Source organism: Hydra vulgaris, chromosome 12, assembly GCF_038396675.1.
Source record: "Hydra vulgaris chromosome 12, alternate assembly HydraT2T_AEP".
NCBI classification, from domain to species: Eukaryota; Metazoa; Cnidaria; class Hydrozoa; order Anthoathecata; family Hydridae; genus Hydra; species Hydra vulgaris.
Window position 1 is genome coordinate 16,970,124 of NC_088931.1, and position 17,377 is coordinate 16,987,500.

Consider the following 17,377-nt stretch of genomic DNA (forward strand, 5'->3'; position numbering starts at 1 on the left):
GTTAGAGTTCCAACTTGTTTTTTACCCCTCTTAGCAATTACTTTTGACACTTTTTTTGGTACTGAAGAAATTCATTCCAATGTCTCGCCAACATTATATATATATATTATTTGGAGTTATGTTATTTTCATCTATGCTTTTAGTCAATAGTTCAAAAAATTTATTCACAGCAGGTCGGTTAAATCCTACTGCTCTAGCTCCAGAAGTTCCCTCTGGCATACACAAAGAAATAACAGGATTGCGTTTTAAAAAGCTTTCTGCCCACTGGTAGCCTGCCATTCCTGTTTTTTTGTTAAAGCTATGTGGCATATTGTTCTTTTCAGCTAGCTGAAATGCCAATTCTCTCAAATTTTTTATTGAAACTGGAAACAAGCGACTCTCGAGAAAAACTAGGTGTTTAGCTAACTCTTGCTCTTGTTCAAGGTTAAAAACTGATTTAAAATTCCCAAGTTTTTTTACTGCACAACTATATAGTGCTAAACTCCCTTGCTGAAGTCTTTTTATTCTGTCTCGCAGTGTTGTTGTTGGGATACAAAACATTAACGATGCCTTTTTATACCCCATTTCCTTCTTCATTACTGCTTTTCAATAGCTGCTTTCATTAAATTTTCTTCCCAGAATTGTCGATTAGTTAGACGTTTGTATTTTCTAACCATATTAGGTAACTGTATGCACAAAATAATAACTTTTTTTCTATCAAAGAAAAAATATAATAACAATATATAAATATACAATATGTATCTATATATCTATATATCTATCTATCTATCAATCTATATATATACAGTATTGGACAAAACATTTGCAACCAACATCGAACAATGCTAAAAAGTGTTCCTAATTTTACATGTCTTAAAAACGAAACGAACTATAATACCACAGCAAACAATTCAGGAGTCTGGAGTCATAGCATGCCATGACATGAGCAATCAGCTGACAGGTGACAGCACACAGGCAGAATTTCGTTGACAAGTGCCATTTTGCAGCGGACAAAACAAGTGCAACTTTTTTGGTTTGTTTCATTTTCTTAAGTCTGGTCTGTGTCAACGTCACGGAAGTTTTTTAATAATTAAAGGAAGTATTCAGAAGTTTCCAGAAGTTTCCAGAAGCATGCAGAAGCTTCCAGAAGAAGCATCTGGAAGCATCCAGAAATATTCAGAAACATTCAGAAGCATCCAGACGCATCCAGAAGCTTCCAGAAGCATCGAAAAGAAGCATCAAGAATCTTCCAGAACAGGTTCACATTGGTTCATTTTACTATATAAGAGACATGTAAATCGACATGTAATTCAGTCAGTATATGGAAGTCAATCAGTCAGTATTATCAAGACAGTTTATTGAAGTGAGTTTTATCAAAGTGTTTTATCGAAGAACATCAATACAAGTGAAATACAACAAGTGTTTCATTACATCAATACAGTCCACATCCAACCAAGACGTTGTGTTCCACAGAGCATTATTGTATCATCACAAGGTAAATGTAACACGGTAAGCCTTGAGAAGCGTGATTATTTATTTTTATTATTTTTATGACTTCAAGTGCAAAAATGGCTCCCGACAGTCTTGGATTGGAACTAAGAAAGAAAATTATTGGCGATTATGTAAGTGGAATGCCACAAAAAAGTATTTGTGATAAATATGGCGTGAAAAAATGGACCGTATCAAGACTATGTTTTAAATATCGTTCTACGGGGAAGTTGGCAGCAGATAACAAAGGTGGAAGACCGCGTTTCACCACTTCTAGAGAGGATTCTATGATCGTCAAATCTGTCAAAAAGGATCCCTGGATATCATCAGTTGAGATACAAAAGCAATTAGAGCTGCCTGTATCGGACCAAACAATCAGACAACGTGCTGTTGAAGCCGGATTGTTTTCTCGACGCCCTGCAAAGAAACCGCTGATTTCACTAAAAAACCAGAAGAAAAGACTCCTGTTTGCTACATCTCATATTGACTGGAATGTGCAGAAATGGCGAACTGTCCTATTCAGTGATGAATCGAAGTTCAACATCATTGGCAGCAATGGCATTTGCTGTGTACGTCGACCGGCCGGAAAACGCCTCGATTTACGTTACTGCCATAAGACCTTGAAGCATGGTGGAGGCAATGTAATGGTCTGGGGGTGTTTTTCTGCTAACGGTCTAGGTCCAATACATCGAAACAATGGAATAATGGAGCGTTTCATGTATAAAAATATCCTGAAAGATGTTATGTTACCTCATGCTGAATGGAATATGCCAATAAAATGGGTTTTTCAGCAAGACAACGATCTGAAACACACTGCAAAAGTAGTCAAGCAGTGGTTTCAAGACAACCACCTATCGGTGATGGATTGGCCGCCTCAATCTCCGGATCTCAACCCTATCGAGAACCTGTGGGAGATCGTCAACCGCAGAATTAATCATGAAGGTTTTCGTAATAAGGATCAACTGTTTGAACAAATCCAAAAGGCCTGGGCAGCGATTCCACAAAGTTTCATTGATCACCTGATCGAATCTATGCCTTGAAGATGCAAGGCTGTGATCAGCAACAAAGGATTCTCTACGAAATATTGATAGCGAAATACAGCTTGGTCAACATTTTGTCGAGTTGCACTTGTTTTGTCCAGAAGGAAATCAACTTTTTTTTAATACTTTTGATTAATTTATTAATTTTCGTGTACAAATAATGAACTTTGTGATGAATAAAACTTGAAGAACTTTGTCTCTAAACAGTTACATAGTTATTTCTCTAAATTGAAAAAATGCAGCACTTTTATATAAAGAAACTAAATTAGCATTATTTGGTTGCACTTGTTTTGTCCAATACTGTGTGTATATATATATATACATATATATATATATATATATACTATATATATATATATATATATATATATATATATATATATATATATATATACATATATATATATATATACAATATGTTATATAAATATATAAATAATATATTATATATATACAATATGTATATATACTTTATATACATATATTTACATACATATATATATATATATAATATATAGTATATATAGTATATATATATATATATCTATATATATATATATATATATATATATATATATATATATATATATATATATATATATATATATATATATATATATATATATATATATATATATATATATATATATATATATATATATATATATATATATATATATATATATAATCTTTGTATTGTATTAAATATAATACAAAGTATTATATTTAATATAATACACACACACAGATGTGTGTGTGTGTGTGTGTGTGTGTGTATTATAATACTTGGTATTATATTATTTAATATAATACAAAGTATTATATTAAATATAATACACACACAGATATATATATATATATATATATATATATATATATATATATATATAAATATATATATATATATATATATATATATATATATATATATATATATATATATATATATACATATATATATATATATATATATATATATATAGAGAGAGAGAGAGAGAGAGAGAGAGAGAGAGAGAGAGAGAGAGAGAGAGAGAGAGAGAGAGTATAGTATAGATATAAACTCTATAACCTTAGACATTATTATTAGCAAAAGAGAATGGTTCTGAAGTATTAGTATTAAAACTATAGTAACAGTAATAGTGGATCAAAACAATAGTAATAGTATTGCATGAACTTCAGTTCGTGCAATACTATTACTATTGTTTTGATCTCCTTTTTATATATAAGATAAAGGCTTGTCAAAAATAAACAGTTAAAAAGTATTTTTATTCAACGCTCACTAAATATTTATATATTGTATATTTAAATATATATAATACTAAATATATATAAAAAATTTTTAGAATAGAATACTTACACAATTTTGTAGATATAATTATAAGTTAAAATTATTAATTATTTAAAACTATTTAATTAATAACTATTTAAAATTCATTTCAGTGGGGGATAGAAATACTTAAGCCCCCGGTTAATCCATTTCCCTATATTTTAAAATAATTTAACTGCCGGAGTTAATTTATTTCGAAATAGGTTAACCGGGGAGTTAAAATGTTTTAACTGGGAGTTAACTTTTTGGGGAGTTAATCTATTTCGCATCACCGTTTTTATCAAAAAAAATCAGGAAGTTAATGCAGAAGTATACAGGGAAATATGCACTACCTTAAACAGCTTTAAAGTATGACAAACTAGTTTATCAATCAATTAAGCAAAATGTGTGATTATACAAAAAAGAAATTGTCTTTATTATCTAACAGTTCTTATTGTATAAGTTTACAAATTTCCAAAGAATACTGAAAACCTGAACTATTATGTTTAATTCTTTTGCATATTTTAACACATGCATATTATGCCTGCTTTTTAACATACTACTTATTTATCTTTTAACATAATGCAGAAAAAATACAGAACAGTTATAACTGTTTGAAATAACTTGTTCAATTTTTATTTTTTATTTTTACATCAGAATATTCAAAAATTATTTTTTTCATAATTTTTTTATATATTTAAAACAAACAGTTTTACAAAGCTTTTTTTACTATTAAAATAAATGGTTTAACAAAGTTACATCATTTGAGAAGATTTTAAAGAATAACTAAATAAAAACATTAAAATATTTAACTTGATTTTTACCAAAAATTTATATTTTCCACAGGCTTTATTTTGCCAGTGTAAACTGATTTGCACGGGTGTGGAGGCAGGCTTGGACTATAATCCGCCATTCCTGCCGAAGCCTGTACTGTATATTATACAAAATACAATATAAATATAGTATTTTTATATCTGTGAAGAGTTGCAATATTTTTATATAATATTATAATATTATTAGTTATCATCTTGTATGGCGTTGTAATATCTGCACTAATTTACAATTTTATAATTATTTTTCAATACAACTCAAGAAAAAAATGCTAACCTGAACAATTAAATGAAAAATATTGTGGATAACCTGATGTGTTTGAAAACGTCAGTTCTATAAGCTACAAAGTAATTTTAAATCAATTAATTAAAATTTATGACACAACTAATATGTTAATAATATAGTTGGGTAGGCCACCTAGAACCATTTAGTAGTTTTAAACATAGTTTTTTAAACATAACTATGTTTAAAAAACTGTAGTTTTAAACATAGTTTTAACAGGATAAAAACTAAACTCACAATCTTTATGATTTCCATTTAAATGGTTCTTGTAATAAATAAATAAAAACAACATTAATTACTAGAATAGCTTTGATAGAACTTTTTTTTTTTATTGGATGGTATTTTCATACAATGGTTACATACTTTATACTAATGGTTACTATGGTTACATATCTTACTGGAGAAATTTAAATGTAACTGAATTGTACAAAATATGTTACCTAATATAATCATTACTATCATTTTAGATTTTTAAAAATACTATCATAATTCTAAATGAAATTCCTACAATTCTATGCTAACTTACTTGGTTGCTGATGTCATGTCAACTTATTTTAAGTAATTAAACATATAATATCAATATTATAATCAATAATATGTCAATTACATATATATTTTTAAGTAATTATAATATAATATATCAATAAAAATTAATCAGATTGAATCACATCAGTTTCACTATATTAATAAAGCCTGTGGCTTTTCTTTTTGTGCATTTGTTTTCCTTTTATATCAAATCAACAACAGTAAACACATAGATGATAGTTTTAAAAATGACAAAAGAAGATGTCAGAAAAAATACTTTGCACAAATATGAAGAAAATCCAAATAGAAGCTACAATTCAATAGCAAAAAAGTTGCAAATACATTCCTACACCATTAGTCATGCTATTTAACATTTTTTCCAAACAAAAATGATCAAACGCAAATCTGGTAATGGAAGAAAAATAGTTTTTCAAGATATAAAAGATAATATAAAAGAGATAAAAGATATAAAAGAGATAAAACTGGTTAGAAAACTAGTTAACAGTTTGATGAATAAGGAAAATGCAAAAAAATAAAGATTTTCATATAGTTTTGTTGTAAAAGTTTAAAATAAAAACGTTTTTAAAAATGTTTTTCAAGCTTTCAAATTACAAAAAGCGCCTAACCATTTTGAAATTCAAAAATAAAAGAACGCGCTGAAGAAAGTTGTATGACAATTATACTTCTAAAAATTTCTGAATTATTGAAGATCATAAAACCTTTAAGAAGTACTATGATCAGCAAATTCCTAGTGTTGTAATCCAGAAATATAAAGGAAAACCAGATTAGAAATTTAAATACACAAAATATGATAAGTTTGCTATAAAAGGCTTGATTTAGCAAGGTATTTGCAGGTATGATAAAAAATCAGCACCTTTTTTATTCTGATTCTACACTCTTTGTTAAAATATATGTCAAAGAGTGTTTACAAAAACATCTTTTACTTAATTACATGATAGTAGACATGTGTTCTGGCCTGATTTATTATCAAGTCGTCACAGTTAACTGGCTATGGGTTGGTATAAACAGAATAACGTGAAAGTTGTGTTTAAAATAGCAAATCCCATAAACTGCCCAGAATTGAAAATTTTTTAAAAGTACTGTATAGTGCAGAGAAGTGCAGAAACGTTAAAGATTCGAAAATGCCATTTAAAAAGCATCAAATAGTTTTGATTGCTGTTCTGTACGCAAGCTTATGGGTACCAACAAAACAAAAGTACAAAATTTTATTAAATGCCCACAAGAATAAATTAATTTAATTGAAATATTTAATGTTCTTATACTAATGTATTAAAACTATAACTTTAGTTATAAATAAATGTTGATGAGTACCTTTTTTATACTTGTTTTTCAAGTTTCACACTAATTTCATATACATACTTTATTCAATAAACCATATTAAGTAAATCTATTATTTAATTATTTCGAAGCTCAGAAATTTGCGAATTAACTTTAAAATGTTTAGAATATTATCAACTTTGGAATGTTTAGAATATTATCAACTTTGGCATGTTTAGAAACACTACATAAATCTTCAATCAAATGAAACTTTGTAAATAATCTTTTTGTAGCAATAAAAATAATGTTTAATTTATTGTGCGCACTGATATGTTAACTTTTTGTTAAACTTACCCCAGAAGCACATGTTGAACTTTTATTATAGAAAACAAAATACTTTTGATCCTAAAAATACAGTAAAAACACATCATTAAAAAAAACAAAAACATAAAAATATACATCAATAATAAAAATACAATAAAAAAACAACACTAAAATATCTTACTATTTTTAACTTGTGATTAAATTCGTTACCATTACAATTAGTCCACCAAATGTTTGTCATACCAGTTAAGTTTTTCAAACTTATGTACTTTTCATTGTCCCAGGAAATATTGACAAATTTATTAGGAAAGCAATTTAGAACAGTAATATTAGTAACCATATCTATGAGAATTGAAGGTGGAAAAAATCAGTAAGATATATAAACACTGTTTTTATTTACAATCTACATTATTATATACAATCTATTATATGTAATCTATATTTATACAATATTATATATATATCTATAAACATTAGTGTTAACATTTAAATACTATATATCATGTCAATAAAAAAACATCTCAAATAATTGTTTTATGCATATTTCAGATTATGCAGAACAAGGTTAGCAAGTTGTCAACTGAACTATAACAAAAAATACTTATAGTCAGTTATAGGTCATGCCCAGCACAGTTTTTAGATCTCACAATTCTAATATTCAAAATCATCAACCCTAAGATTTCGATATTTCATTAAAGTTACTTTTTTAAGTATCATATAATAACAAAATGCATAAATGCCCTTCTTTTTTCCATTTTCTTACTAGAAAAAAGCCAGAATACAAATAACTTTTTTTCTATTTTAAATTGGTCCAAGGTTAATGTTTTATCATTGAGAACTAGTCTTAATTCAATAACAGTGAAATAAGACTTACCATCAAAGATGAACATTTAAATGTATATCAATCATCAATGGCAACTTTTTACTTAAGCAACATAGAACAGACTACTACTACTACTACTACTACTACTACTACTACTACTACTACTACTACTACTACTACTACTACTACTACTACTACTACTACTACTACTACTACTGCCTGGCAATATACAAAAACTACAAAAGTTTAAGAAAAATGCTTGTCTAGTTGTTCATTTCCGATGGGGCGCCAAAATCATACTTTGCTCCTAATGGTGTTGCACTTAACCAATATTTTTATTTGAAACATTGCATCAAGAAATATCTGATGACATGATGTTGATCAAGTTTTATTAAAGAATATTTTATTGATGACGATTACTTATTTTGGCCTGACCTTACTTACATGACCTGGCCTGGCTTCATTACATTAGAATGTAATTAAGCCAGGTCAGGCCATATAAGTAAATTAAAGTAAGACATGGTGTCACAAAACGGTGACACCATGTCTTGAAAGGAATTCCATAAACTATTTAGCTAAAGTGGATAACCAGTCAAACATCCCAGAAATGTCAATGGGGAGTTTTTGCAGTATTCTAAAGGGAATGATCTATGCAAAGAACTGGCAAGCAAAAAATCTGAAACAACTTCATATTAGGATGAATAGCTGCCTCAAGAAAATCAACAAAAACCTCACCAAGTAAAATTGTATTCGTATTGGGAAATTTCAAAATAAAAGACTGATAGAACAAATTTAATATTAAAACTAATAAAGGAATAAATACTCTATATAAATAATTTTCAAAGATTTTTATTGAACACTTAATACTATTTTTTTATAGTGTTTATTTCTTGTAAATAACAAAATTTGTTATTTCATGTAAATAACAAATTTTGTGTTGTTTTTTCAATTTATATAAAACTTTTTTTTAACAAATTTTTAAATCTTATTTTATATATACATTGTTAACAAATCTTTATTAATTAACCACAAAGTTGTAATGTTAAAGAGCAGTAAAAATAAATTTAAACTATTTGTATACTAATGAGTAGTTATGGTAATGCTCATTTGTCCCAAGTTTATTATAAGTAAGACTTTATTATAAGTAAGAATCCTTTAACCACTTAACGAATTTGCTCGACATATGTCGAGCAAACTTTTTTAGCCAAAAAAAATTTGCTCGAGATATGTCGAGCATTACCAAAAATTGGTATACTTTGAGAGCTAGCTCGCTATATGTCGAGCAAAGCTTCTGATTGGTTATTATGATATCTGATGCGCTTCCTGTACGATAAACTCTTCTTTTTATGACTGCCACGCGCCAGTGTTTACACATGGGCGGTTGGAAGTGCATTGCATTGTTTCGTGACTTTTTTTTAAGTGATTGATAATTTTGCATGAGTTATCTGTTGCGTAACCTGCATTGTTGAATTATTTGTGCCCATTTTTTGTGTTACTTATAAATATGATGGATTCCGACAGTGACGAAGGAAGTTTATTGGGCGATACCGACTCAGTTCATGTTAGTTCGTCTGACGATGAGAGGAGTGATTCCAGTGACAGTGAAGGTTTCTCAGACGATGATTCTGAAGAAGATGAGCCTACGCTTGCAGACGTGCGTGCATGGCAAATTGAACCTCAACCAACGATACCTCATCCTAGGTTTCCATTTGTTTTCGGCAACCAAAATATTCCTGCTGATGGAAATGCATTAGACTTTTTGAATTTATATTTTGACGATGAACTAATCAATATTATTGTCACTGAAACAAATCGGTATGCATTGCAGAAAGGCGATAGAGATTTTCCTAATACCAATGCAAGGGAGATTCGTGTATTTCTCGCACTCGTAATGTTGCAAGGCTTGGTAGTAAAGTCTAGTCATTGGCTTTACTGGTCAAAAAAACCTCTCTTAGACACTCCATTTTTTAGAGAGTGCATGCCTCTCAAAAGGTTCAAGGCACTAAAAAAATATTTGCACTTTGCAAATAGTGAAGACTACAATCCTGAAACTCACCCCCAACCAAAATTGAACAAAATTTACCCTATTTACCAGCTTCTCAGCAATAAATTCAAAACATTGTATAAGCTGGATCGTGACGTGACCATCGACGAAAGTCTAATGCTTTATAAAGGTAGACTCGGTTGGGTGCAATACATCCCTCTGAAACGTGCAAGATTTGGAATTAAATTTTATATGTTATGCGAGTCTTCAACTGGATACGTTTGGTCTACTATTATTTATACGGGCAAAGGAACACAAATGGATAAAAAGTATAAAGATCTTCCTGCAGTTTCATCAAAAATTGTGATGTCTATAATGGACCCGCTACTCAACAAAGGTCATTGTTTGACAACTGACAACTTTTATACTTCGCCTGCACTTGCTGAATTATTGATAAATAATAGAACTGACACATATGGAACCGTCAAGCAAAATAGAAAAGATATGCCCCCTCAAATAATTTCAAAGAAGTTGAAGAAAGGAGAGACTATTGCATTTCGCCGTGGAAAAGTTCTGACCATGAAGTGGAAGGATAAGAGGGACGTCACTTTACTTTCCACTGTTCATTCTTCGGAAATGGTTCAATGTCAACGAGGGCGCGTAGCTACCAGTATTCCCAGAATTGTAAAGGATTACAATGATACGATGGGAGGGGTCGATCGAGTAGATCAGTCATTATCTAGCTACCCCATCATGAGGAAAAGGGGAAAAAAATATTACCAAAAAATTTTTTTTCATCTTCTTGAATTTGCAGTATGGAATTCTTATATATTATATAAGCAAGCTGGACATACTAAAAAACCGTTGGACTTTCGAATGGATCTTATTGATCTTCTTGTATCCACGTATAAAGACAATTCAGTGAAGAGCAAAGGTCGTCCTAGCACAACTCCCTCTCCCCTTCGCCTCTCTGGTCGTCATTTTCTGGATTATGTTCCCCCAACAGAAAAGAAAGATAAACCGATGAGATACTGTGCTGTTTGTTCACAAAAGAGAAATGCGCTAGGAAAAAAAGTTCGAAGAGAATCAAGATACCAGTGCTCAGAGTGCGATGTTGGTTTGTGCGTCGTTCCATGTTTTCGTGAGTATCACACAAAAGTTGACCTTACGTAAGTCTGCAAAAACTTATTTTCTGAACTAAAGCCTTATATTATATATATAAAGCGTAATTATATATTGAAAGTCTTATATTATTTTTATTGTGTTACTAAGGAAAGAAAAGGAATAAGTTTCAGTTTCATGTCGTATTGGGTTTTATAAAATTGTTTTGAAAATTTTATAAGTGCCTGCAATTTCATTATAATCTCAAGTAATTTTCTATTATTTCAATGTTCATAAATTTATAGAATGCCTTATTTTATTCTTATTATTTATAAATACGTGAAAGTTTCTTGTAATAAAACTACTTTTACAGTTAAAAATTTGAAATTTTTGTATGCGTGATTTTGCCTAGTCTCTACAATTTTACAGTGCCATAAATGTACATTTACGAAAGTTTATGTAATGTTATATAATTAGAGTTTTTAATAAAATCATAAATTTATAAATTTATTGAAATCAACTTTATATTTTATTGTTTAGAAATAGAGGAAATTAAGTTTGCAACTAGGTTCACTTCAATTTTTCAAGAATTTTGCAAGAATTTTATGCAATATTGCAATGCTCGACATATGTCGAGCAAGTTTTCAAAGGTCAATTAGGAAGGTCATAAATTATTAAAATATATTAAAATTTATTAATTATTATTATTTTCCTTTTTTGCATGGTTAAAACAGTAAAATCAATTAAAAAAAAAAATAGATTTGTTTTTGACACACTTTTGAAAATTAATAGGTTCGTTAAGTGGTTAATGGATCTTTTAAATATTAGTTTATTGAGTTACACTAAACTTTGTCAGTTGGAATGACAATGAAATATACAAAAAACCAAACAGGAAAAAGTAATAAAAAGAATGTTTTAATATAGTTTATTTGCCAGTTGTCCTCCATCCTCCCCTTCAAGCAAAAATTTATTAAATGTCCTCCTTTTATAATTTACTTTCACTAAAAAGTTCTTAGCTTGATAAACAGCCCACTTTATAATGTAATTCTTTTTGTATTTATATACCATTTTACCTATTAAATCATGTTTGTCTGTTTAAATATTCCTTGCATGATTGTCATCTTTTAATTTGATTGGTTTGAATAAGATATTTCCCTCATATTCAAATACAAGTAGTTTGAACATCTGAAATAACATTTTGCATAAAAATTTTTATTACTGCTTTATCTTAAAACTGTTTGCTAATTAGATTTTTAATAAAAGAAAATTAGTATTTTTATAATCAATTTTTTAATAACAAAAAACCATTTAAAAAAATGTTGGTTCAGTTAAAAGTTTTCAGTCTCAACAATTTGATAATTTTTTGTAGTACAGCAGAGGAGAGAAATATATCTGTAGCCAAATTGAAATATCACATGATTTGGCCCCATTTTAGCTAACAATCATTAGACTGTACGATGAAACTAAATTCAGCAATCTTTAAATACTCAGAAATTGCAAGAAGTGTATCTCTGGCTTGTATTAAATGTAAGGCAATAGTTTCGCGAATATTAGTTCCTCTGACAATAAATATAACCAATATACAATTGGAAAATAACCATTATTTAGGCGTGCAAACTGATGAGAACAACCATAAAGATGTCAAACAATTTCTGGTTGTGATTCGATGTTTCAATCCCACTTAAAATGGACTGACCTGAAAATAGACAGATTAAAACATAGTTGTTAATGAAACTAAGCTGAGATTGTATCAGATTCTGTAGAATGCAATTTAAAACAATTACAGCAAAGAAAAGTGTAAGTAGTATTCACAATAGTGTAATAACTTAAAGTTATAAACATATCTACTTAAGAGTGTCTAAATTAAATACTTTTTAAATAATGGTTGAGTTTAAAGACTCATTAAAACCAAACTATTCATCAAATCATTTACCATTTATTGTTAAAATATTCAAAAATATTAAACCATTTTAAAATTTTAAATACTCAAAAAGATTAAACTATAGCATATTTTTTACTATTTTCATACATTAAACACAGTTGTAGACAATGATAGAGCAATCAGCACACAAACTAAAGGTTTAAGATTCAAGTCTACCTTTTACCTCAAGGAAAGGCTCCCTTAAACTTGATTAACTAAGCAGCAGCCTTGTTTAACAAAAGAAGTTTATGTCTTGGAGTTTAGGTTTAAAAGAGTTAAAAATAAAACAAAATATTTAAAAACCAAAAATGAGTCCTTGACTGATCCCAGGAGCTTTGGAGAGGTAAATTTATGTGTGTATATATATATATATATATATATATATATATATATATATATATATATATATATATATATATATATATATATATAATACATACATATATATATATATATATATATATATATATATATACATATTGGTTTGGCGGATTACAAACTTATGACGTAACTATTAGCAAACAGAAATATCATAAAGGGTTGTGGAGAAGTCATGGCAATTATAGAAGAATTTATTTCAATACCTATGCATGAGCATTAGTAGCTAGATTATTAGGTGCGATGTTCTCTGAGCGATAAGATAATAGTAAACAAAGGTTCAAATCCTGTGCATGGATAAGAAATTATTTATTGTGTTTTTGTAATCTTATCAATTTTTTTTTAAATACAATAAAATAAATACAAAAATGTAGTAAAAAAAAAAAAGTTTTTGACTTTTGATTGATAGAAAAGTTTTAAATATTTTCTTATATTGTAATTACACAATCCTTAAATATATAATCTGCTAACTCAATTTACTGACTATCAGTAGAACTGATGCTTACGCTTATAGATGTTTGTACATTATACAGTACACATAAGAGCTAATGTGTACATAATACAGTACACATTAGTTTGTACATAATACAGTATACATAAGTTTGTACATAATACAGTACACATAACTTTGTACATAATACAGTATACATAAGTTTGTACATAATAAGTACATGTCAGTGGATTTTTATACATTTGAAACATTGTTTTTTACCTTTGCATCTTTATTAATAATAACATACTTACAATGAGAACAGAATTTAATCGCACAAAGTAATTTTTGTACTTTATTTTTCTAAAAGTTGTCTTTAACTTGATTAGTATTGAAAATAACTGAAATGATTTTTTTAAAACTAATCATGACAATTCCTTATTTATAATTTTTCAGTAAAAATGTAAGAGAATGCTTTGTTATACAATTTTTGCTTTTTTTCATAAATAGGTATTTTGCATGCACATAAATTAATTGTACAAATTGTACTGTTGCATGCACATAAATTAATTGTACTGTTTTATTGATAATGTCCTATAAAAATCAATGTTTATAATATTTTTAATTTATAAAATATCAACTTTAATATTGAATTTATTTTTCTAGAATTTTATTTTCAGTAATCAATATAATTAATTATGAGCACTACTACGATTAAGTTAAGTATAACAATATATATATATATATATATATATATATATATATATATATATATATATATATATATATATATATATATATATATAAATACACTGCAGGCCAAAAGTTTCCGGACACTTGATATTTTTATATAAAAAGCTAAAATGTATCCTGTATCATTAAATTAATCAATAAAATTAATTTATAATACTTAAACTTACTAATTTTAAGTGCTTATGTAAGTTTGAGGTCAGAAATTGAGTATTACTGACCTCAAACTTACATAAATAAGTTGGTTTTTTTAATTGTTTATTTTGACTTGATATATGGCGTTACATTATTCTTAAGAGTTTGGTTTTGTTAAAGTTATTTATTTGTTGAAACATGAAGTAAATATTTATAATATAATGATAGACGACTAAAATGATTAAGAATATTTAGTTTTGTTTAGTTTTCATTTGGTATTAATGACAGTTGCATTAAAAAATCTTGAAAAAAATTTAAAAATTTTATAATTTGACTATTTAATTAAAAATATGATATTTGAATTTTTTTTAAATAATTATGGGAGTTTTAATTAAAAAATTAAACAAAATCCAAGTGTCAGGAAACGTTTGGCCTGCAGTGTATATGGGCAATTCCATTTCTAACTTGCGCGCAACAGCTTAATCAAATATTTGCCTATTTAAACTGTTAATTAATCTTTTAGCTATTTTGTATGAAAGCTGTTAGTCTAAAGATTAAAATAAGCTAAAAGGTTTTGAGTCTGATCAAAAGAACTTATTACAGAAAATGCCACTTAACTAATGTTACACAGAAAACAAGGTAAAAAAATTGCTTCAACTTTTAGGTCAGATTTCTGTGAATCAGTAAAGCGGTTTGTATTAGAAACTTTCACAAGATGTTAAGAAATCTATGCCAATATTAAAAATATATAAAATTTTATCAGAGGTGACTGGCTAAGGAAAATAAACTGTTTTTTTTGATACTATATATTTAACTTCCGTTACATCACTTACATTACTTAGCAGTTATTATGGTGGATTTTTTATATACAAAATTTTTAAAAACTAGTGGCACTCTTCCTAAGTGATTTTTCATAAAATTTATGAAAGTTATCAAACCGAAAACAATTTTTCTTTAAAAAGTCATTTAAATAAGAAAATCTTCTGTTTGTCAAGGTTTATATTTACACTTCTTACGTTTATGCATATTGCCTTATTTTCATTTTGTTGAACTTTTAAAATGCTGCAAAGTATTTACATTAAAATCTTTTATGAACGATGAAATCGATAAAGAATCGTATTTAGGTATTAGCAGTACGCAAAATAAAATCGTATCTAGTAATGTTAGCGAATTTGGAAAAAGCGTAATAAGTGATGAATCCGGTGAAAGTATATCAGCAGCAGATCCACCAGATTCAAATAAACAAATAATAAAAGATGTAAACCCATTACACGACTTTTTTTATGGCCAAAACAACCAATCACGAAAAAAAGGCTGAAACAAGTTGAACGATTACCGAGCGTTGTAACTTCATCCAAATGGTTAGATATTCAAATAACTAGAGAAAATGCAAAGGAAGAAGAAGATATCAAAAAAATTGAACGTAAAAATAAAGCTGCTGAAAAAAAGAATTAAAAGAAAAAAACAACAAGAAAAATCTAAAAGAAAACAAGCTGTAACAAAAGAAAATAAAAATAAAAGACAAAAAAAAAACATTTAAAAAAAAAATTTAAAAAGAAAAAAAGTTTAAATTCAGGAAAAAGCTTTGGTGGATGATTTTAAAACCAATGTCTTTTTTGTTTTGTTATTAATATTAAATTTATGTATTTGTTTCTCGATTTAAATATATAAAAGTAAAATTAAAATATACGATTTTTTTCATACACGGTAGGTGGAGAATCGATTACGGTAGGTGGTGCTTTATCACGGTAGGTGAAGAAACATACTAGATCTTACAAAAAATCAAAAATAACATTAAAAAAATAACTTTACTCAAATTCAAATTATATAATTTAGTTAATAATTGAGTATAAAATATTAATTCGAAAACCCTAAATAAAAATCTGTTATGGTTTTGGAGTTAAGAAGTTTTGAAGTTAAAAGTTTTCTTAAAGTCGCGGTAGGTGGTGCCATGACCCTATATATATATATTTAGTAGGCAACTAAGTAATTGCAGATTTCACTCATAGATAACTTTAGTTAAATTTTTAGGTTTGCTGATGTAATCGAAATGTCAAAAACATTTTGTTATTTGATAGTTGGTACTTCAACTGTCAATCAGTAAAAAAATTTTTTTGATCAGTTGTGTAGTTTTTGTTTGACATCTGCTGAAAAATGGAAAATCAAACCGAACATTTTTGTCATATTTTACTTTTTTATTTCTGAAAAGGAAAAAACACATCGCAAGCTCACAAAAAGTTATGTACTGTTTATGGTGACGAAGTTTTAAAAGAACGAAAGTGTCAAAATTGGTTTGCCAAATTTTGTCCTGGTGATTTTTCACTTGAAGATGAAAAACGCTCTGTTTGTCCAGTTGAAGTTGATGACGACCAAATCAAAGCAATAATCGATTCGGATTGTTACAGTACAACACGTGAGATTGCAGAGAAGCTTCATGCATCACATACATGCATTGAAAATTGCTTAAAACAACTTTGCTATGTACGAAAACTCGATATATGGGCTCCTAATGAACTGAAAGAAAATCATTTAAGACAACGCATTAACATCTGCGATTTGTTAAAGAAACGTAATGAAAATGATCCAACAATGTCAATTGGAAAAGATTGTGGAGCAAGCCAGGTGAATCAGCTCAAACAACATCAAAAGAAAGTTATGTTATCAGTTTGGTGGGATTACAAAGAAACTGTCTACTTTAAACTTTTACCACCTGACTGAATGATCAATTCAGATGTCTACATTGAACAATTAACAAAATTGAATAATGCAGTTGAAGAAAAGCGGTTCGAATCGACAAATCGC

General features: G+C 28.0%; 1 protein-coding gene across 3 annotated transcripts in view; it reads right to left on the minus strand.

Moving 5' to 3' along the window:
• Positions 1-17,377, minus strand: part of LOC136088521 (uncharacterized) — a 109,058-nt gene that overhangs the window by 15,427 nt on the left and 76,254 nt on the right. For all 3 annotated transcript variants that reach the window (XM_065812378.1, XM_065812380.1, XM_065812379.1), the window contains exons 8-10: positions 7,235-7,395; positions 7,084-7,134; positions 4,921-4,984 (exon numbers count right to left, since the gene is read on the minus strand). In XM_065812378.1, coding sequence (XP_065668450.1) covers positions 4,921-4,984; positions 7,084-7,134; positions 7,235-7,395 — 276 coding nt within the window. The remainder of the gene's footprint in view (positions 1-4,920; positions 4,985-7,083; positions 7,135-7,234; positions 7,396-17,377) is intronic.